General features: G+C 35.5%; 1 protein-coding gene across 4 annotated transcripts in view; it reads left to right on the top strand.

The window, feature by feature from the left end:
* LOC129495557 (rotatin) overlaps window positions 1-24,073 on the top strand; it is a 144,807-nt gene that overhangs the window by 96,061 nt on the left and 24,673 nt on the right. For all 4 annotated transcript variants that reach the window (XM_055303195.1, XM_055303196.1, XM_055303197.1 and 1 more), the window contains 6 exons: window positions 5,591-5,684; window positions 9,880-10,075; window positions 12,192-12,282; window positions 14,964-15,117; window positions 17,740-17,877; window positions 20,283-20,500. In XM_055303195.1, the coding sequence (XP_055159170.1) occupies window positions 5,591-5,684; window positions 9,880-10,075; window positions 12,192-12,282; window positions 14,964-15,117; window positions 17,740-17,877; window positions 20,283-20,500 (891 nt within the window). The remainder of the gene's footprint in view (window positions 1-5,590; window positions 5,685-9,879; window positions 10,076-12,191; window positions 12,283-14,963; window positions 15,118-17,739; window positions 17,878-20,282; window positions 20,501-24,073) is intronic.

The raw sequence follows: 24,073 nt of genomic DNA, 5'->3' as shown, positions 1-24,073 counted from the left end.
GTTGTGGTTTCTTTCCTTTTGAGCTTTTCTTTGTGAAATATGTGATTCTCTGAAACTTTTGGGAACACCAGTTTAAATAAAAATGATTTTATTTTAGTTTAAGTTTATTTAAACATTTAAAGAGAAATGACCCATGGATCTTCATAAACTTAAAAGTATTGAAAGTCATTCTTACTTTTGCTATTTTACAAAAGAAGAGATTAAGGCATGCAGTGAATAAGTGTCTTGGTCAAGGTTCCAGCGCTGGCTTTATTTGAATCCAGAAGTATGTTTGGTTCAAGTTGTTGGCCATGATGTTCCACTCCTTCATGACAAAGCAGATGTGATAGGTGCTATGATAGATGTTATGGTCAGGGTGCAGGGAGGTTACATTAGAGGGCATGTACGAGAAGTAGCAATTGAAATGAGCTTTAAAGATTAATCTTTCTTAAATATATGCACACATTTACAGGGAGCTGAAAAGATAGTCACATATGTCTGAGGATTCAGTACCGTCTTATAAGAGTTGAAAGTCTTGTCAAGAACTTAAAGCACAATGAGAAAATAACTGCATGCCAAGTTGTGTGGTGCTATTGAAAGTATTAGATACTCAGAAAATGCCTAGTTTGTTTGGAGTGTGCAACAAAGGCTAAAGTTTAATTACCAGATTAGGGGTTAGCTAAGAGAGCAAAGTCTGTTTTTGGATTCGAAGAGGTAAGCCATAATAGCCATAAAGATACAGCTCTAAAGATATTTCAGCAGAGTAAAATACATTAAATATTACAGTTGATGTTACAAAATATATATTGGCATTTGTGTGATGGTCGTTACAAGTTATTTTATAGAATGAAGAGTAGACCAAGGACAGTTAAACCAGGGATGAATCGAAGAGGCTTTAGAAAAAATAGTTTTGACATAGGAATTAGTGATAGAGTAGGTACATCCTTCCAGTGTGGTGACCCCAGGAAAACCTGGAAAGACAGCAATTTGCATGATGGTGGAGAGAGAAAATGGTATACTTTGTTTAAATAAATTTCAACCAACTGTGGATTACCCAGGATCTAAGAACTTGTATACTATAGTTAGAAAGGAAATATAAGTAAGATTCTAATTCCTAAGTGTTGGGAATATAGGCCACAGGGCTGTCATACAATGAAAATAAACAGGTGTATTGTTTTTTGTTTGTTTGTTTTGTTTTTTTAAAGATTTAAAATATTTATTTGACAGAGTGAGAGAAAACACAATCAGGGAGCTACGGAGGGAGAGGGAGAAGCAGGCTCCCCGATGAGCAGGGAACCTGATGTGGGGCTTAATCCCAAGAACCTAGAGATCATGACCTGAGCCAAAATCAAGGGTCAGATGTTCAATCAGTTTAGCTACCCAGGCACCCTTAATATCAATTCTTTTAACAAAACTTAGATATTGATGGTTAGTAATGCCGCCATATTAGTTTTTTCTAATTTTTTTTTTTGTATGTGACATTAGAATGACTGTAATAGCTAGTGAAAATAGAATATTCATTCTATTCTGTGCATGGTACTATTTTATAAATAATTTTTCTTTTAAAAATCATTAGAAAGAGAAAATAGTATTTATTTTGTGGGGCTTTTCCCCCCTGTATTTTGTATTCACTTTGGTGTGTTTGCAGTTATCCAAACTAAGTTACTATAGAGGGATAGCCATCAGTGTCAAGTGCAAGCATTTAAGGAAATTGGCAAAAGCATTTTGAGATAGATTTCAACAATTTTATTAAGCAGATAACTGTAACTAAAATAAAATGGATTCAGGTTTTAGATTTGTACTAAAATATACTTAATTTTGGTAAACTGTATTTTATATAATTAGTTTTGACATATGTAGAGAGTCGACTTTTGGCCTTTACAATTTAGATGTTAATAGCCTCTAGTTTGCTGTTTGCTGTAGTGTTACAGATGGGTTAAGGTGTTAAATCTACACCATTTGAATGTGGTACCCCCTCACAAGTGAAGAAGTGGTATATTCAAGAATTCAAGCATTTGGCCTGGGGTCACAAAGCTAATGTAGAGTGGAATAGGACAAGCTCTAGGAAACTTCTTCTCATAAATTATATACAGTAGGGCATTGGGACTGTGACTGTATCCTAGGGTTAAGTCTCTTGCATGTGAGTGAGTGATCTTATAGTTAGGCAAGAATCATATATCATCTTACACTCACTCCTTTAGAGATATATAGATCTATATATATTTGTATTGTACACAATCTATTTGAATCATGGATCTATATATAGTCAAAGCAATTTAAAGTTCTTATTATAATTTGGTGAGAATTAATAATTATAAATTGTGAACTGTGCCAGAGCTTTTCTGCTCTTGGGCATAGAGCCAGGTATCATCTATAGTAATGAACATGTGAAGCCTGGAGTTCCTTAGAAGCCTTCATACTTTTATTAAAAATGTGAGTAGATTTGTACCCTTTTTCATCTCACGGATCCTCATTTTCTTCCTTTGTTCTCTTTTAATTTTTTAAAAACCAAATAACTTATTTGGGAACCAATCTACTTTTGATGAAAGAGGATAGAAAATATTACAAAATTACTTGACAGATAAAATATTCAAGTCCTAAATTGGCTTTCAGAAACTTTGAAGCATCCAGTGAACTCTTCATTTCTGTAGGGCAGAATACAAAGAAAATAGTATTGAACATTGATGCATTTTGTTTATATGATGGAAATGGCCCAAATTCTACTTTGATATGGTGAATGACTTTGCTATTTTCTGCTACTTCAAAGGGACTCTTAAAATTGTAACTGCCTCTTTTACAATAAGGCATGATTCAGAAAGCTTCTTTAGCTGTCAAATCTGTTTATAAACACGTTGAAGAAAAGGCTATTATCTTTTTTAGTTTTTATAAGCAAAATTTGATTCTGTTTTAGGACAGTGGCTTTAAGTAACACCAATCTATCTGCACTAACATGCTTTTATTGCCTTTTATAATACTAGTAAGGTGATAAGGCTAGAAGTATATATACTTCAGTTCAAGGAAAACTCAGTTTTTTGGGTCTTATCAAGGGAATGTAAATTGAAAATATCAGGCTGTGTTATGTGGCAAACAGGAAAGAGGAAAATGTCTAGATTGTGATTTTGTCCTGAAGCCATCTTAATGAATAGAGCAAGTGATAGAAGAATTAGACTCACTGTTATGAGGACAGCCCTGACCTCGCAGCTGGGGCTTTCTGGTTACTATGGGGTAGAAAGAGGAGATCACAGGTGAGAATGTGTGTTCTCTGCTCTGGGGCAAGAGGTGACTTAGCCTACTCAGCTTGGCTGGCCAGCATTCTGGAGGTTTGTCTGAGGACTTCCTCTGACCTGAGCGTATTGGTGCTATCATGAATATATGTCATGTCCTCAACTGAGAATCCTAGTTAGAGTGTGACCTTGGACCCTTTCTTGTGGTCCTGATCCCAGGTGAGGACCTAGACTGGATCAGCCCTCTTCTACCTATGGCATAGGCTCATATGAACCCCCTTCAACTTCCAGAAGCTAATACTTGAATTTTAAAGTGGACTAGTTATTACTTGGATTTCAAGATACACAAGTAACATATTTACATATGGGTGTATATATTATTACATATAATAAAAAAGTACCATTGGAGATTATTTTCAAACAAATAAGGATTTGAGCATAGAACCAAAGCCATTCAGTTTAATATTTTTTATCTTTACTTGTTAAAATAATAATGTGGAAATATAGCAAATTTTAAAGGTATAGATAAGTTAGTAGAAATATAAGTCACCCATAATCAAATTTTAAAACACAATGTATATAAAGAAGTCCTTGTGTTTTCTCAACCATATAGAGTAAGTTGTAATACAACTATTAGGTAGGTGCTTTCTAAAATCATACTTTCTAAATTTGTGTATCACTTCCTTGGACTATACTGAGGAAAATCACAACTTTTATTAATATCTGACCTTTTGGTCACACATTATGACTTTCCTTTCTTCTAATGAGCTGGGTAATCAGTGGGCCCTTAGAAGCCTTCCTGCGCTGAATGCTACCTGTGTTTTTGTTGGTAGTTTTTGTGTAGTGAGGATTGCTTGAGTGTCAGTTGAAAGGATGTTCAATGAAAAGGTAAAGGATTCTGGCATCATTGTCCTCCTAAATTTTATTATACAAACAAAGGAGCTTGTGGTAGTCTCTGTATTTAATTGGTCAGCTCCTGTGTCTTGTGATAACCGTCTCAGTTATTATTGTCGTCTTCACAGACCATGAAAGCTATTTGGATGTCTGTTGACAGGAATTTTTTTTCACATATCTTAGACTCAGTTGTAGGTAAATATCATTATCAGAAAAATAAACTTTAGGGTTTTTCCTATTACCTGGATCTAATATTATATAAAATAAGGTATTTAATATATTATTTATAAGTGTTTATTTAGACTGAAATTTATCCAGGTTTACTTTTTTATATGACTTTATGGGCTTGGCTTATGTTTATTGGCTACAGCTTTCTGTTATTTATTTGTTATTGTGATGTCATACTTGAAGTGGTGAGAAATGATTAAAGTCTTAAATTGAAAGATGATTTTAAAAACTGCATATAAATTCCGTCAGCCATTTTCTTCAGATTTGTATTCTCTTTACTAACAGAAAGTGAAAACAAAAATAACCTTGGTTTTTGCTTTATTCTATCATATTAAGTCTAAGGTGCCCTACTTTATATGTTAAGATACATATACAATCAATATACAGGTACTGAGCTGTGTGGTATCTGGGTTCAAGGTAGGGTTGATTCATAAGTTCTAGTGACAACTCATACAGTATGCATGCACTGTATGGAGCTTATCCAGGTATGGGAAGTTCAGGCTATTTCAGAGAAAATAAATTGATGGTAAGAAAAAGAGTGATCTGACCTCTCTAGATAAGATATTTTTCACATAGAAGGTGCCAAACACATAAGTGTAAACTTTTCCTGTATTAGGAGACCACACAGTCTGCTCATCTGTAAACCTGTAGATGAAATTGTTTGCCTTCTATAGAATTTATATTATGCTTAATGTTTTAAAAAATACTGTATTCTGAAACACAGTGTCAACATACTGCCTGAAACAGTTCTTTTCTGATATGGGGGAAGGTAGAGAAAAATCTTTTAATATTTCTGTTGATTTTTTTCTTAGGCACTTTGAAAATTTGTGTGTGCTATTTGAAACTTATTTAAAAAAAACCCTCTTCTTATGAATCAAATAGAGCAAACTATCTTAGGGAAACAGTGAATTATGCCAAAGTTAAAGGAGCATGTTTTAAGGCTTTTGACATTTGGGCAATAAGAGGGGATAGGCCTTATCCAGACCTTAAAATCCTAAATGGGCTTTAAGTCAAAACTTTGCTCCTTTGAGTTACTGATTTACATAAAATCCAGCAGGTCCTATAAGAGGTAGGAAGTGCCATTCAAAAAACTTACAACTCTCAAGATATGGAATGTTTTCCAGTCATATTAACTAGTGTGGTTTTGTTAAAAACCTCCTGGTTTAAGGATATTTTCTGTACATGTTGTTTCTGTTTCACTTACTATGTGGGAACATGAATGAGTGAATGTTAGGAATAAAATAATTTCCTTTGCTGCTTGATAGGTGACACCTTCATCGGGGAGTACTGAATTCCCACCCTTTGGGCCCTCATCGGTGTCTCTCCCTGAGGCTTCACATGACCAGTTTGCGGCTCAAGGTACACTTTCAGGAAGACATTCTGCTTTCAAAAAGAAATGACAAGTTGGTCCAAATATTTTGAAACTAATTGTCTGTATGAGAACAAAATCAAATAAGTCATAAAACACAATGTCTGGATGAGAACAAAATGAAGTGACCCAGAACATGATAGAATAAATATATCATAAATTAACAAAACAAATACCCTTAACTAATAAATGTAATTTAGTCATCAGATAAATAGTCTGGCTGCTATCTGGTTTCTCATTAATTATGTGTAAATTTTTAGTGTTTGAACTAGGGAACTGATAGATATTAGTTACCTTCATTTTTTTCCCTCTTTAGGGAAAACACTTCAATTTACTACAGTAGTCCATTTGAAAGTAGAGAGGGTCCGGTCATAAGTATTTTTTAAGGGGATGCTTCCATTTTAAAGCCCACAAAATGTGTTGAGTCTTTATTTTATTAGAACTGCTTGATGAATAGCCTGGGATTTATTTTTAGTAATGGTAATATATAACTTTGTATTAGGGACTGCTTCCAACTCTATTATGCTTCAAACTTTATATATTTGGAAGATTACAACTTAGCTTTTGTTTATTCTAGAGAGTGTACAAGCCTTTATTCAGTAGCATTAAATTCATCACCTGTAAGGAATATGCTACCTAAAAAAGTAATCATAAACACTGAAATATAAGCATCCAAAGGGAAAGGCTTTCTAAAACTTCAGAAATAATTGCTTAATTAAGACTTTATTCTGAATTATTATATTTGTTCCCTAACTTCCTAAACAATGTCCCACTTCGGTTTTTTTTTAGTAATTTATAGTAACAATATAAAAAATATTTAATTGTAGGAAGTACTCATTTGATTCTCTTAATAAAAGCAAACTCACATTGTTTAAATAGTTAAGGACACAGAATGAAATGAAATTTGATAATGAATTTCATGAAGATTTATCTCTAGGAGTATGTTGTGTTACTCTTTTTCAATAACTTCACTGAGAATAATTCACATACCATACAGTCACCCATTTAATAAGTGTCAATTCACTGGTTTGTGGTTTATTCACGGAGCTGTACAAGCATCACTACAATTAATTTCAGAACATTTTCATCACCCCAAAAAGAAATTTTGCCATTAGCAATAACTCCTCTTTTTCGATCCTTCCCAGTCCTAGGCCATCATTAATCTACTTTCCTTCTTTATAGATTTGCCTATTATGGAAATTTCATAAAAACAGTCATACAGTATGTGGTTTTTTGTGACTTTTATTTCACTTAACATTTTCAAGGTGATGCATGTTGTATTTGTCAGTACTTAATTTCTTTTTTATTGCTAAAAATATTCCACTGTATGGATATACCACATTTTATTTACCCATTCATCAGTTGATGAACATTTGGATTTTTCCACCTTTTGGCTGTTAATGAATAATACTGCTACGAACATTCATGTACAGGCTTTTGTGTGGACATATAGTTGTGTGGGGTTTTTTTTGTTTGTTTTGTTTGTTGCATTCTTGATTTAGTTTATTTTCAAGGATTGTGCTTAGAATATATGTTCATGTAAAGTTTTACTAGTTGCCAATCACTTAAGTGTATCTTTGACAAAAAAGCTTTTTGTTGAATCTGCCAATGAACAGTGCTACAAAGCATTGAATATATATTGTCAATGAGCCATAAGACTAGAGCAATTATTTTGTTGTTGTTAGATATCTTCCAGAATTCCATCTCTTTAAAATAGTATTAAGATAAAATGTGATTTTTGTATTATTATTGTTTTTTTAGTGGTAATGAGATTTGAGTTCCCTCAAATGGAACATCTAGCAGGATTTCCCAGTGTAGCTGGTTAGTCCTTTTATTTGTTGTTTTGCTGACTTAACCAGGGAATTAATATGCTCCAAAGTGATACAGGATAGGGCGAAAATAATTTTCTCTAACATTTACATTAGGGACACTTTTGACATCCAATTTTTGATTTTTAAATTTAGTTTCCAACTTTTGTAAAAGAAAAATTATTTTTTAAAAAATATTTTATTTGAGAGAAAGAGAGCAAGAGCACGAGCAGGGGAGAGGGAGAAGAAGCAGACTCTCTGCCAAGCAAGGAGGCCAACGTGGGGCTTGATCTCAGGACCCTGAGGTCATAACTTGATCTGACCTTAACCCACTGAGCCACCCAGATGCCCCGAAAAATTATTTTATAAAAAAAAAACTTAGGGTCTCTTGTGATCTGTAAGCTTACATTTGATATACAAAGGTAAAAGGAATCATTAAAAAAATAAAAATGTTACTGTATTTGAGTACTATTAACTTAAATAACTGGGATAATTTTTGCTAGATAAAATATAAAAGTTTATTTAAATAAATTGGATGAGTTTGAATTTCTTAACTGCTGTGCCCTCCCCTTTTATTGATCCTTTCTGTATTTGGCCTAAAAATGCTGAAAACATGGAATATATATCTTGTGAATATTGAAATTTTTCCCTTAAAATCCATTGAACTGTTGGGATCCCTGGGTGGCGCAGCGGTTTGGCGCCTGCCTTTGACCCAGGGCGTGATCCTGGAGACCCGGGATCGAATCCCACGTTGGGCTCCCGGCGCATGGAGCCTGCTTCTCCCTCGGCCTGTGTCTCTGCCTCTCTCTCTCTCTCTCTCTCTCTCTCTCTGACTATCATAAATAAATAAAAATTAAAAAAAAAAGAATAAAATCCATTGAACTGTTTCTGTGGAATTAACCTAAATTTAATTTTCCCAGTTTTGTTTAGTTTAAAATGTCAAATCTTCCTTGATGTTACATAGTCCCAAAGTTATATAGTCCTCTAATTCTTCCCTTAAGGAATTAGTTAATTACAAAGGAAAGTTGGAGAAACCTGGTAGACACTAACTCAATCAAGTGGCTAAAGTTAACACCAACAATAGTGACATAGAAGGGAATCCTGTTTTTCCTGGGAGGATACACTAAAAGATCTACTTATGAGGAAATCTCAAACATCAGAGGTTCCACAAAGCAATAGCCTATGCTCTTTACAGAATGTGAGGGCCCCGAAAGACAAAGCAAATCTGAGGAAATCTTCCAGTTTAGAACCCAGAGAGACATGACTGCTAAATCCAAATGTGACCCTGAATCGGACCCAAACAGGAACTGTGGCACCATAAAGGACATGAGTGGGACAACATGCAAAATTTGGAAAATGTCCTACTATTACCTCAGTATTAATTTCCTGGTTTTGATAATTGTACTGTGATTATAAAGGCCAAAGCCTGTTTAGAAAATTAATTTAGGGGTGAAGGGGTATTTGCAACTTACAGGCAAGCAGTTCATAAGAAGATAGCTATGTAGGTAGATAAAAAGTAGAAATAAAATACTAGTATGTGGGGATTTGGGTGAAGGTATAAGGAAATTCTTTGTACTCTTGTACTTTCTATAAGTCTGAGTTTATTCAAAATAGAGAATGTTTCTTTAAAAAAGAAATAATAAGGGTCATGAGGAAAATCTTGAGGTAGATTAACAAAGGTAGCTTTCTTGTTAATCCCTTGCTGAGTTTTCTAGGAAAGGTCTACAGTCTCATGTCTTTAGTTCTAAAATCCAGAATCTCTGAAACTTTTAAAGATTTCTCAAAACTCACTTGGTGTAAAAGTGCCTGGACCTGAACATAGCTGCTGCAGAACCTGAGCAGTACTAGTTGAGGTGGCATTTCTTCTTTCTGCATCCTGTTTACTGTGATTATACATGTATCATAGTATAGAAATACTTACTTCATTGTGGGGTGCTGCCCAATATCCCATTGGAGCTGTGAGTTAATGTACAGTATGTGCATCTTTCTATTATTCTAAAAGCTAAAAAAATTTGAATTCTAAAGTATTTCTGGCCTCTAGAGTTTTAGAAGAAGGATTGTTGTAGACTATTTGTTCTTCAGTATCTGAATGTTTGAGGGCACAATATGTGCGCTGCCCTTCTGGTCTTGGCTCTTACAAGGCGCGCGCACACACACACACATCTGTGTACAACTATACACACACACAGAGTGGAGGAGTTAGATGTCTGCTTCCTTGGCCTCAGGGTTCAGATGAATTAGGCATTAGGGAAATTCCCCAACCATCTCTCGTTAGCACTTTCAGGAACTTTTCTCTGATGATCAGAACTTGTAAATATTGTACAGAAGCACAAAGTAAAGAAAAAAAAATAGTCGTAATTTTAATGTTTATTTTCAGTAATAGGTCCACATGAAACCGCATCAGCACAGCTTCCTCGTGACACATCCCTTCCTGCCCCTCTGCCCAAGCAATGTGTGGTCACCCCACCTCTCCTTTCAGCAGTGTGCAGCCTTCTGGACGGCCTCTTGGTAATTGCTCCAGGAGACACAGCACGTGCTTTTCGGCAGGCCCGTCTCATAGAGCTTCTCTGTAGGTAAGAGAGGAAGGGTGGTGGAGATGAATCAACACCACTCTATTCGTGACTTGGTGTAAGACTTCATGTGTACTGGGGATATATTTTTACCTTTTTTTTTTTTTTGGCTCATTAGACTGCAGGTGTTTTGCTTTTGCCAGAATTGTCTTGACAATTTTAGTTTGGATCTATGACAGCACTTATATTGGTTTGTTATGTTGGCTGCTATGCACTCCCACAATCCTGATTTTTTTTTTAATAATTCAGACATTTTAAGTCTTATTTGTCCTCCACCACACTCAAGAAATATGATGCATTCAACTTTGTAATTCTAACTGGAAGTGAAAGAGGTCAAGGATTCATCTCACTAGGGTTATATCAGAATAGTGGCCATGGGTTGCAAATCATTGTCAAATTCATTTGGGGTTCTTTTCATTATTGGAGATTAAACTCTCTATTACAGAGTATTCTGATAAAATTTAGGAAGTCATGATTTTATTCTTTCATTTCATTTTAGCTAATATTAATGAGTTTATGGCAGAACCTTTGGATTATCATATTGGCTATATAGTATGGTAAAAATGGCCGTAGATCCTGCCTGACTGATAGTCTGATTGTAGTTCATTCACTCCTTAGCATTGCAGTCTTGGGGAAGTTATTTTAATCTCTGGGGTGTCATTAGTAACATCTGTTGAATGGCGTTAGTGTCAGGATTAAGTGCTGATGTGTTAGGACACTTTTTATAGTAACTGTTCCTTTTCTTTCTTCCCACATCAGATTTTTATACCTACCTCCTGTGGACCACTTAGTTGTTTGCATTCATCTGCCTGTGAACATTCACCATCTGAAATATCTTCTTCCTTTTTGTCAAATCACAGTGCTTTCTTTTTCTTTTTGAGATATTAAGAAAACTTTAAAAAGAAAGAAGTATCCCTTGTTTCAGCTCACTTGCCATTACTCTTTTACCATTTATATTAAGTTGTGGATGTGGGTTTGTTCACAGTTACTTGTCATCTTTCTACTAGACCTACTAGAGTTGGAAAAGAAACCTGCTAGTTGGGCAGCTCTGGTGACTCAGCGGGTTTAGCGCCGCCTTCACACCGGGGCATGATCCCGGGGACCTAGGATCGAGTTCCGCATCAGGCTCCCTGCATGGAGCCTGCTTCTCCCTCTGCCTGTGTCTCTGCATCTCTCTCTCTCTCCGTGTCTCTATGAATAAATAAATAAAATGTTTAAAAAAAAGAAAAAGAAACCTGCTAGTTGTTTGACTTTTTCTCCTGGATGTTTTCCTGCCTCGAGAACCATCAGAATGGAGCTTTAGGAATCCTCTGACTTCTCAAGTCAGTTAGGAGTCTGCTGTGAAATTGAGGCAACAGAGCAATTAAAGGATCTTTTATGGCAAAGACTTATCATATTCTGAACATGTTCTTTATTCCTGGCTTAACAAAATTTTCCTATTTGTTTTGCATTATTTTGTCTTTTACTTTCTAAATCAGAACATTTTTCCTATTTTAAATAGAAAACTACCACCAAGGTTTTTCTTTTGTTTGCTTTCCTTCTAAAAGAGCTTCATTATATTTTATTCTGCTTTTCATTAGATGTATTTTCTTCAGAATTCCTTGCTTCCCACATTTATTAGATAAGATCTTTTCCTGCATTCTAAAATATTATAGGATACCTGTTTGTATACATTTATTATCTTTATGAAAATCTTTTCTCTTTATTTTTACTTTTTTTTTATTTGAGTATAGTTGACACACAATGTTATATTATTTTCAGGTGTGCATTTTAATTAGTCCACAGATTTATGTGTTATACTGTGTTCACCACAAGCGTAACTATCATCTGTCCTGTTACATCAATGTTATAGTATCGCTGACTGTATTCCTTATGTGTTGCCTCTTATTCCTGTGACTTACTCCATAAACTAGAGGCCTGTATCTCCCACTCCCCTTCACCCATTTTGCCCAACATGCCCACCCACGTTCTTTCTGGCAACCATTGATTTGTTCTCTGTAAAGATCCTTTCTCTTGAATTCTATTTAAGGTTATATTCAGACTTCAAATACTAATTTATTCATTTTTAATAAGCAACATGCTACTCATTTGGAGGGTTTTCTTTTTCTGCTCTTTGCAGTATTGTGGATGCCACCCTCCTAGAGAGCTGTGTGCAGGAGCTGAAGGGTCCACTGCCTTTGTCATCTCCAGTTGAACACACTCAGGCTCAGGTAAGTGTCATGTTTCCCTCTCACCTCATGTCTTTTTGTGCATTTGTTTGCTTTAAGTGCCGGGAACATAAATTCTGCTAAAAATATACTAAGCATAGAAGAGGGATGGAAATCTTTCAGAATATACATGGTGTGATTAGGTTATTTCAAATAGGTTACTTAACATTTTAATCTGAGACATCTTTGCATGGTAGAAAACAGCAGCAGGGTATAAAGATCTAGATTCTTTTCCTGATTCCATTATTACAGCTTTAAAAAAAATTTTTTTAATTAACCCACTTAAAATGTTTATCCACCGATCTGGATATCTTTTTTTTTTTTTTTTTTTTTTTTTTTAATTCATGAGCGACAGAGAGAGAGGCAGAGACACAGACCGAGGGAGAAGCAGGCTCCATGCAGGGAACCCGACGCGGGACTCGATCTCAGGTCCCCAGGATCATGCCCTGGGCTGAAGGCGGCGCTAAACCACTGAGCCACCCGAGCTGCCCAGATATGTTTATCTTTGAGCACCATATTAAAAAAAAGAGGATATTGTATATACCACCTTCCCATTCTATGATTTTAGGCTATCTCTATCATTTTCACCAAATTGAAGTTGTTAAAATACATAGTGACTTCTATGCATTTTCAAAACCCAGTCTAATAAAAATAAATTTATTTTTGTTCCTTTACAGATACTACTTTTAAGTTCTTGCTTATAGCTAGTGTCTGTATATAAAGTATGCTTCACAATTCCTTATTATTGCTAATAGGAATGTTGCCTCAGATCAGATTTTTAAGAAGGGCTACAAGATTTATGTAGTATGATAATTAAAGGTGGGCAAAACTAATAGCTCTTTCTTTGTAGTGCTGTCTTTGAGGTTTCTGAATAGGGTAGATACCCTTTTATAAGGTTATGCAACACAGTATGCATTACCTTCAAAACACTTGTCACAGTGTAGTTATTTTTACTTTTGAGTGCATTTATTTGCATTCACTGTGTATCCATCCAACAAATTCTCATTGAGGGCCTACCATGTACCAGGATCTTAGCTGTGCAAATAAATATTCTCCCCCTCAAGTTAGGAGAGCAGTTCATGAGGAAATCCACATATAGCTGCTGATGATAGATATCTGAGAAGAAAAACTAAACAGGAGACAGGGAATGATGTCAGAGCTGCAAGCATAGGGCTCTTCCACTTGGGGTGGTCAGGGAGGTTCTTTCAGATAGGGACATGTAAACTGAAGTTTGTCCTGTGAGATGCAGGACCCTTGAGATTGGGTTATGTGTGCTCTATCCAAGAAATATCAAGGAGGCTAGAGTGAATCTGTGAGGGGGAGATGAGGTTGGAGGCTACAGTGAGCTCAGTGAAGGCAATGCTTTGCCCGTTCTTCTGTATCAGCTGTATTCTGAATGCTGAGCACAGTGCCTGTCCTGTGAAAGGTACTCATTCAGTGCTTGTGGAATGAATGAATAACAACAGTAGCAAACATTTACAGGGTGCTTGTTTGTCTAATTTATGTACAAACTCATATGAATCCTCCCAATATTCACACAAAGTATCCTTAGTAGCTTCATTTTAAAAGTAAATGACTGGAAATGTCCAAGGTTGCTCACATGGAAAGGAGTAGAGCTAAGATTCCAATGCACGTGGGTTGGTTCCAGAGCTCACACTTTTACCCACTTCCTCACCTGGCCTTGTGTAGGCTAACTGCTTCTTGGCTGTTTGTCCTCACACAAGATTATTCATTCATTCCAGAAAAGTTCTGGAACCTCTTCTCTGCCAGATTGTGCTCTAGATGCCAACTGACAGATGCATGAACAAAGCAAACACACACGCCTGCCCACATGAATTCTGTCTTTGGTGCAGAAGACAGACAGCAGTAAATAAAATGTGAAGTATTTTATCAGCTGGTGCCAAATAGAATGGGAAAAAGAGGGTGGGTGAAAGGGTGTATGGTAGGGGAAAGAGTGTGCTTTGTTTTGGCAGGGTGGTCAGAAAGAGGCCTCGGGAGGGTAAGATGTGACCTTAGAGTGGAGGTGCTGAGGAAGCGGCGAGTGTGACTAGGTAGAGTGTGGGCTTGCGAGAGACTTCAATGACTCTGTGGTTCTCTCTCTGATGCTTCTCGTTAGCTCTCACCTTCCATGCCTTATCTGTTTATGGTAACACTTCCTACGTCAGAGTCAGACTTGCTGTAACTGCAATCAATGGTATAGTGTACAAAGGCATCAAAAAAGACTTCATAGCAATAAGGAAATTGAATGTTACAAACTTGCATTTTTACCTGAAAGATGTGTTGAAAATATTTTGTAATCTCTCTTTATAAAATTATAGGATAAATGGCTTTGGAATCCCCTGTTCTACCTCTTTCAGAATATTGATTCCACAGCTTAGCTACTTAAAAACTTGCTTTCTTTCTCCAAATGGAATTTGAAATTTGACTTTGAAAATACTGCTTCATTTGGCATTACTATACTTGACAGTGTTATTGTGGTCATTAATGGCATATTTATAATATGAGGAGAATAATGCTTTGTGTGCTCCATATTCATTTTAGATCTTTAAAAATTATGATTTTATTTTTATTAACTTACGTTACAAAGAAAGTGGCTTATAATGGCTTATAATGTATAGAAGTATCACTGAGCTAGACTTTTCATATGATATGTCTTGTTTTCCTTTATCTCTTTTTTCAAATAGGTGTCCTTTCTCCTAGAATACCTGTCCTCTTTGTCTAGGCTTCTGCAGTCATGTTTACTGGTAGATCCTGACCTTGTGATTGAGGATGAGCTTCTGAAACCTCTGGTCACAAACATCATTGGGGTCCTCACCATATGCACCAAAGATGTGTTAGGTAAGCTTTATTTTTTAAGTTTAGGATGGAAGCAAATAATATTGAGGAAAAAAGTCTTACTCTGCACCAGATACTCCAAGTTTAAATTTTATGTCATGCTTTGCCAATATTTTGAAGACTTTTATAATGTGTTTTATACTTTGGATGTTTTAAGTGGTTCCAGGAGACCATTCGAGGCAAATACATAGTATAATGGAGGAGTATCCCCTGTGCTGTCAGTTTAAATGAAGGCAAAGTTCTGTATGTAGTATTAGCAAAATGCAGTGAATTTAGGTAGTAATTGTTCTTATAAGCTATGGGTGCAGCCAGATGACCTGCTACTAACTTATTTGCAATAACAAGTATAAGTAAGTGTAGCAATTAATACCAGAAATTTTGGGAAGGTCCTAAATTATTGAAAAAAAATACTCTGATAAAAAGTTGAACATAGTACTTCGTAGAAAAGTGAAACAATATAGGATCTTTAACAGAATTAAAATATGATAATTAAAAAAGATTTTATAATGCAGTAATTGATAATTTGGCTATTGCTAGGTGACTTTTTGCCTATTCATTCTTAGTTTTTTGAATTTCATGGATTTGCCTGGTTTCAGGTAAGTGAAGTGTTTTATGCCAGCAAATCTAGTTCACAATGTCTCATTCATGTTAAAATATCCTGGTGCTAGAAGAATACTAATTCCTTACTAAGAAAGTTTACAAGTGATAGTGATATCCTAACTAAGCAAATCAGGATAGACCATTCATTCTTTGTGAGGCCGATATCACCCCCGTGGGGGAATGTCTTAGCTAAACCAATTTGTGGCCCTTTAGAGCTCAGTTCTACACAATAAAATCTTATTCCTTAGTATTTAATTTCTTGTATTGGGTTGTCTTGGCTGTCACTTGGGAGGCATTGATATTGAGCTCATCAAAGATAAACAGGAAATAAACAATTATCATTGCTAAAAACTGTAGTGCATGGTTTTGACTGGAGGACTTTTGATTCAACACTTAATCCCAAAGTCATTTGACAAGAAAGAGGTAGTCAAGTCATATGGCGAGATGTCCCAAAGTCATATCATGTCTTGGTTGTCATTGGCTGCCTTGTGGATTTTTTTTTAATTGATTCTCTTGTTTTTGTGTGTGACTTAGGCTTTGAGAATTAAATAAAAATAATATATGTTTTATTTTTATGTAGGTTATTTGTCCCATTATGTCAAGTCCTGAAAATAAAAAATGTCCCTGATATCTGAATGTATATCCATCGGCTAGTTAAGTTAAATAATTTTCTCATTCTAACAAACGGTAAAAGTTGAGTAAAAAATTTTTAAGAAATGAATTTTTAAATTTTTTCTGGAAAAATAATAGTGAATAGTATAAAATACTGATTATCTTTTTAGTATATATTTATATGATTTGCTAATTCTCATACATAATTTGATACATTTTATATGAGTAAGTAAATTACATTGAAAGTTATTGAGCAAAAGTAGTTATAAAGTTAAATGTTTTATTTTTTATTTTTTATTTATGATAGTCACACAGAGAGAGAGAGGGAGAGGCAGAGACATAGGCAGAGGGAGAAGCAGGCTCCATGCACCGGGAGTCCGACGTGGGATTCGATCCCGGTCTCCAGGATCGCGCCCTGGGCCAAAGGCAGGCGCTAAACCGCTGCGCCACCCAGGGATCCCATAAAGTTAAATGTTAATTGTGTTTTAATTTTAGCTTTCAACTTAAAATTTTATTTGGTTATATTGAATAAAATCAGTAAGCTTTATTCTTAATTCTTTATATGTATAAAATACAGATATACTGATAGTACATAAACAAGATATACAGGATCTATGGAATTAAAGTTTCATGGGGTTGAGGAGGAAGAAACATTATATCTGAAAAGACTCCTTACAGAGCTGATAATGACAAAAACGTTGAGGCACATACCAAGGATTGCTTTAATCCAAACTCCCTGGAATATGCCATTTCCAAAAGAACCCTGAGATGGAAATCCTTAGTTTGCTTGGTAATGGAGTTTGGCAAAGGTGCCAGATACTACTGGTGGCATGATCAGAGAAGACGGTCATCAGATTACTACTGCTCTCCAGCCTCCATTTGCCAAGTAGAGAGACGGGAAAGGCTGTCCTTACAATAGAAGGTTAACTGCTACATTCTCAGCTATAGGCAAAGCTGCAGAATCTTATTTCATGTCATATTTTCTTAGAGGGGCACATTTCTTGGTTGTTCAGAGAAATTCTCCTTTCTTTTCTGTCATGACCTTGGCACATTGTACTTCTTAACTTTTATGAAAGTAGCACAAACAATGCCATGCTTTTACAGTATACACAATATATGTTTCCTAAGTTATGGCTTAATATTCAGTTTGCCATACCTTCTGATTTGTTGTTGAATATGCATTAATGAGAGGAGGATATGTGAGTGTGTATTTGTCTCTATGTAGGGGGGTAGATGAAAGAGCTCTTTAAAAAGCAGTGGAAAAGTTCATTGAAATGAATTTTGGATCATGCTCAATTACGTTTGTCTTCATCTGACAGGTGCATGCCTCTTGTGTGTAATGAAGTATCTTGTGAGCTTTGTATTTTCTATTCTTTGTGTTAATAACTTGAAATGTTTTCATTAATTTTATAGATGTAGAGTTGATATCTGCTTTTTATCATACATGGACACATTTATTTAACCTTTTGGCTACACTCCTGAGGAAAGCTGCTACTGCCTCTCTCTCTTCTATTATGATGGGTCTGGCCAAGCACTGGGCAACAGTGATTGGTAAGAAGATACTTGCACTAGGCTGGGGGTCTTTCTGCTAATAAAAGTTAAGATAATCATTGTTTACAATTTTTATATATGTATTGTTTTTCTAAAATTAAGTAATTATGGCATGGCATTTGAAATAGAAACCAGGGATTTACTTTGAGAAATTTGCAGTGCTCTTGAGGAGCCTCAAAAATACATTTTTTAAAAATTGAAATCCAGTTCAAAAAACTATAAAAACAAGAAAGTCCTGTGGTATTTATGAAGAGACATGTGATATGACATGATTATAAAACAGTGAGATAGATTTTCATGTGTTGGCATAGAAGCCAGTCTCTTTCCTGACATATATGCACTGGGGCACTATAAGTGGGTAAATCTGCAACTAAAATTCTGTATATATGATAACATGGAAACTTAGAGTAGAAATAGTGTGTCAAGACATAAGGATTTTCTTATAGTATGGCTAAAGCCATAAACATTATTTTTAAGAATGACTATCGTCTAATTTTTCATAAAGTTTCCTTTGAATTATAGCATAGCAAGAAGACCTTTTTTCAGCATAAATGCTTATAAAATGTTACTTTTTAAAAATAACTAGTTTAAATGTATTAAAAATAGAGTTCTTTTAAGTTTCCCAGTTACCACTAATGTAGCTGGCTTGTTTTTTTCACATTTTACTATAAATTTAGATGGTTGATACATCCACAACCAGAGTGGTAGTGTTGAAGTGAGTTTTATAGGGAAATATATGTTCAATAAGAAGTGGAATTGTTAATTCTGAGTTTACCCTAAGAAGAATAGCACCATTTAGAAATCATTATTTTGTTAAAAGGTAGTAAAACTGAAAGAGATTGACTGTATAATTGAGATTTTTTTTTTTACATCCATGGTGGGGATATTTAGTTTACCACCCAAATCACTACTAACATAAAGCAAGGTACTACTCATGTGGGCCATCCAAGCCAAGTGGTCAAATCTGGCCCACTGCTTGTTTTGGTAACTAGGATTGTATTGATGATCGTATTGGAACAGGGCCACCCTTACTCATTTACATGTTCCCTAGGGTTGCTTTCCTGCTGCAATGGTAGAGTCAAATACTGTGACAAAGGCCGATGACCCGGAAAGTGTAGAATATTCATTTCCTCTCTGACCCTCTGCAGAAAAAGTTTGCTGGTCCCTGCTTTATGCCTGTTTACCTAACACTTTCCCTAGTGATAAAATAAGGACATAGTAAATTCACAATCTTTCTACAAAACATGCACACAGTTTAATATATGGTGCTAATCAGAAATAAGTTACTGCATAAACAGCTAGCTTTGATCATAGTAATGTTTATGAAAACATAACTAATAAAAATGATCATTGCTATTTCTTGTCATGGAGTTGCTTTTGTTTGTTTTTAGTTTTCAACCCATGGGTTCATACATATTTAAAACATCTTATCACTTTGTAACTTATGTTATCTCAGTCTTTTTCTCAGACTTGAGTAATATTTAGACATCATTTAAATGAACATGATTTTCATGAAACCCCACTCTCACTAAATTATTTTTCTTGTGTTACTTAGGAAAATAAGAATTTCTTTTAGCCTAAATCTAGGTAGAAATTCTTAGGGTTATAACTCTTATGCAAGTACAAATTCTAAATAATATAAAAGTAAAATATAACAAAATTATAAACCAGTGCTACTCAATAAAATTAATATAATGCATCAAATGTTCCTTTGATCAAATCAGTGCTCACAACAGGAAATTAATAATGACTGATTCAGTGTAGTTTCTTTTGAATTGGCTTGTCTATTCTTTCTGATCTGTGTTATGTTTGCAAATTTGTGCAAAACCACTCTTGTTCTCTATTCTGAACTACTGTGAAACATTTGTTTCTGCACCATGCCAACACTGCATACTGACTCGTGCAAGTACCATTTAGCATCAACTTGTCTGAAAACAGAAACACAATTATACATGGGTGATCTAGATAGTTCAGAATACAGTTACATGAAATTTTTTTTTAGATTAGCACTGAAATAAAAAATGAAAAGTTAAAAACTCCAGGGGCTTTGTGGATCCCAATGGGACCCCAGAGGGGTCAGTACTCATCTATATATAATCCTTTTATTTGGGGTCTTAGCAAATCTAGTGTGTATGTGCATTTGTACACACACATACACTTTCATACAAAAAAGAACCTGTATAAAAAGAATGAAATGAAAATTAAATAGATTCCTTGATTCTGTTGTCTTAATGTTGACTGTTTAAATTACCTTTAAGCACCAGAGTTTCTCATGATACTTGTAAGTATTGATAGCTTTACTTCATTAGAAATAAAAAGGCTATTAACTTACTCAAATAGATCTGTTCACTTTTTTAATTTTGAAGAAGTTTTCAAACATTTACATAGAAATTATTCTCTCCTAGATATGTTGTGCACATGTGTGAGTTTGTCTACCACATGCCCTACCTTATCTACTGCCAGCCTGCAGTTCCTTTCTATTCTCTTGACTGAAGAAGCAAAAAGGCATCTCCAGGATAAGAATAAAACAAATTCATGCCACACTCCATCAATGGCTTCACTTCTTGATAAAACTCAAGAAAATCAGAAATCTCTAGAACGACTTAATGAAGTAATTCTTCAGGTATGTGATTTCTTGACCTTTCAGAAACTTTGTTTAGTTTTAAATAAATCAGTCTTGGTCTTATAAAAAATTTTTTTCAATCATTTGAATTAAAAAGTAATTAATGTTCATTATGGTCATTTAAATGGAACAAAAGCATATAAACTTAAGGTAATCATCTCCTCTCCAGTGCTGATCCTCTGATGTTAGCTAGTTTCTTTTAATGAATATGATATAAAAATTCAAAATGAAATATTAGAGAAATAAATCCAACAGCTTACTGAAATAGTGTGCCATGTCATGACCAAAGGTGTTATATTTCAGGAATGCAGGTATAATTCATAATGTCCTCCCATTTTAAAGACATGTTTCCGTCTCTGAAAATATATTCATCTAAATGATATTTCATTTATATACATTAATTACATATATTTCAGGTGGTTTGTCTATAGATGTGGGTGGACTTAGTTGGTACATTTGTGAGAAAATACCCCCTTTCTAAGCCACACTGCCTTAAAACTTACCTTGTAAACTTACTTTTTGTAGTCCTAAAATATGAACCAAGAATTTTGTTCATTGAAAAATATTCTGAAATCACTAAATATGATTTTATATATAGATTAACAAAAAAAAAAACCCTTGAAGTGCTTCCTAAGTTATATAGTTATTTGTATATAAATAGGAAATTTGCTAGAGTTTTCTAATCATGGTTCTGTGATTTTTCACAACCTTCTCTTGCTAAAAAGTGGAAAAGAAGTAGACTTGTGCCTTGACAGATTTGCTTCCATTCTCCAGTCAGCCAGCCACATTTTATAAAGACAGAAGGTTTTTTCAGTCTTCCAATTTGTTGCTGTCTCTTTGCTGCTTAGAATTTGGGGATTTTTGCCCCTTTCTGCCTAGGGGAGTTATGATCTTGCTGGCATGAGCACTTGGCATTGTGTGCAGTGCCTCCGATTATGTTAGAATGCAGACGAGGCTAATAGAGGCCAGGGGCGGCTCCTGGTCCAGTGAAGGTGGGGCTCTGAGTTCTTGGGAGACTTTTGTCTCTGTCTCCTTTGCCCAACAGACTACCGTTATTTTCAGAGCACAGATAGGGAGACTGATAAATGGTCTCTGACATTTTCTCCTGTCTCCAGCAGCATCTTCAGAAGCTGGAGCCCTAGGGGGAAAAGGTCCTCACAGCATTGCTGAAAGTCACTTACCTTGAGAGACCATAACTTCCCTGTAGCTACTGCCTCACTTGCTACACTCAGTTCTTAGCTTAAAACCAAAGCTGGATAGTATGCCAGTTACCTTTTTCCCCATCAGAACACCAGGCTTTATTCGATTAACTGAGGCTCATTTTGCACTTTAAAGAATATTCTAAGAGGAAACTCAAATTCACACCTTTACAGTGATCTTCCCCCAATTCAAAAGCATTATTAATCTGCTAATTTTGGCTTTAGTGGAATACTTTTCGACTAGGGAAGGGGCCTTCTCTCTTAACCAACATGCTTTCCCCTAAAGGGAATATAAATGATTCCTGGAGTCGTCGTCTCCTCCTCCTCCTCCTCCTCCTCCTCCTCCTCCTCCTCCTTCTCCTCCTCCTCCTCTTCTTCCTCCTCCTCCTCCTCCTCCTCCTCCTCTTCTTCTTCTTCTTCTTCTTCTTCTTCTTCTTCTTCTTCTTCTTTCCTTCTCTCCTTCTCCTCCTCCTCCTCCTCTTTTCCTCTTCTTTTCCTCTTTTCCTCTTCCTTCTTCCTTCTTCTTCTTTTCTTCTTCTTCTTCTTCTTCTTCTTCTTCTTCTTCTTTTCTTCTTCTTCTTCCTTCTTCCTTCTTCTTCCTTCTTCCTTCTTCTTTTCTTTCTTCTTTCTTCTTTCTTCTTTCTTCTCCTTCTCCTCCTTCTTCCTCCTTCTTCCTCCTTCTTCCTCCTCCTTCTTCTTTTCTTCTTCTTTCTTCTCCTCCTCCTCCTCCTTCTTCCTCCTCCTTCCTCCTCCTCCTCCCTCCTCCTTCTTCTTCTTCCTCCTTCTTCTCTTCCTTTTCTTCTTCCTTCTTCTTTCTTCTTCTCTTCTTTTCTCCTTCCTTCTTCTTCCTTCTTTCTCCTTCCTTCTCCTTCTTCTTCCTTCCTCCTCCCTCCTTCCTCCTCCCTTCTTCTTCTTCTTCTTTTTTTTTTAAGGTTTTATTTATTTATTCATGAGAGAGAGAGAGAGAGAGAGAGAGGCAGAGACACAGGCAGAGGGAGAAGCAGGCTTCATGCAGGGAGCCTGAAGTGGGACTCCGTCGCAGGTCTCCAGGATCACACCCTAGGCTAAAGGCAGTGCTAAACCGCTGAGCCACCCAGGCTGCCCCTGCATCCTTTTCTTCCCCTCTCCTTTGCCCAGGCCAGGAATGCCCACTAGCTCTGGGAGCCTTGACTCACATGACTGTGGGTCCTCCTGGACCAGGTGAAATTTAAAGACCTCTATCCAGGCCAAATGAAAGCTATTTTATTTCTTAGCTGTTTTCTTTCACTTTATGGTCATGCTGTTTCAAGGAATCATGATTAGGCTTGTGACAAATAAAAATTCATGTTGGTTGATACATCAGATTATAAAATAAACATATATAGGAAAAGTTCTGTGCTGCAAGAGTTTACTAAATTTACCCTGCTCCTTATTTTTCCTTAATATTTTGTAATATTATTCATTATAAAAGTTATAACATATTATCTTTTGCTGTTACCTTCCTGGCCAAAGAAAATGAGGTATTCTAGAGCCACAGGGTATTTCAATGACTTTCCTAATGACTAGCCAATTTTCCTCTCCATTTCCTCCAAATTATAAAAGATACAAAGTATTGTGTGGATATGGCTATTTTAACCAATTATATAAACTGGTTTTCCTAATAATTCATACTCTTCTCATTCACATAAACAGTAGAATATAAATATATAATATTTGTTAGAAGGGCACAAGCAAGTTTAAGACAGGAAGGAAGGAAGGAAGGAAGGAAGGAAGGAAGGAAGGAAGGAAGGAAGGAAGGAAGGAAGGAAGGATCCCTGTGACATACTTAGGCCTCACGTGAGATGGGACATTTATTAATGAGCTTTATTAAACTACAAACACTATGTTTTCTTTACTCTGCCCTATATAAAGATGATATGTGAGTTAAAATGTTATTCCAATACATGAAACAGCAATATATAATAATAAATTACATACATTTCTTAATATACATGTGTGTAGGCTGTGCATTGTGCCAGATTTTATACAAAGGAAAGTAAAATATACAGTCTTTAAATTGTCAGAAGAAATAATATACTAAAATTGATGACCTTCAAAGATTTATTTCAATTCTCTGTAAAACCTTACTCAAAAATATTAGACGTGTGGCCTTAATTAAGCATGTCATTTAACCTCTTGTGATTCAGTTCTTAAAATGCAAATGTAAAATGAGAGGATTGTATTAAATTTATATAAGCTAGCTCTAAAACTCTCTATCCTCCTAATAGATTGTTATGTTGTAACTTCAATTAAAATGTCTTGACAGAGAATCTTTTAAGTGGCTGCTTTACCAAACTCTCTCCCATAGTGGGTACATGGTGAAAGTGTGCATTTGGTATTTATATCTTAAATTATG

The sequence above is a fragment of the Nyctereutes procyonoides genome, unplaced genomic scaffold (genome assembly GCF_905146905.1).
Source record: "Nyctereutes procyonoides isolate TBG_1078 unplaced genomic scaffold, NYPRO_anot_genome, whole genome shotgun sequence".
In the NCBI taxonomy this organism is placed as follows: domain Eukaryota; kingdom Metazoa; phylum Chordata; class Mammalia; order Carnivora; family Canidae; genus Nyctereutes; species Nyctereutes procyonoides.
The sequence above is the reverse complement of the archived record's forward strand: the minus strand, read 5'-3'. Positions and strand labels throughout refer to the sequence as shown.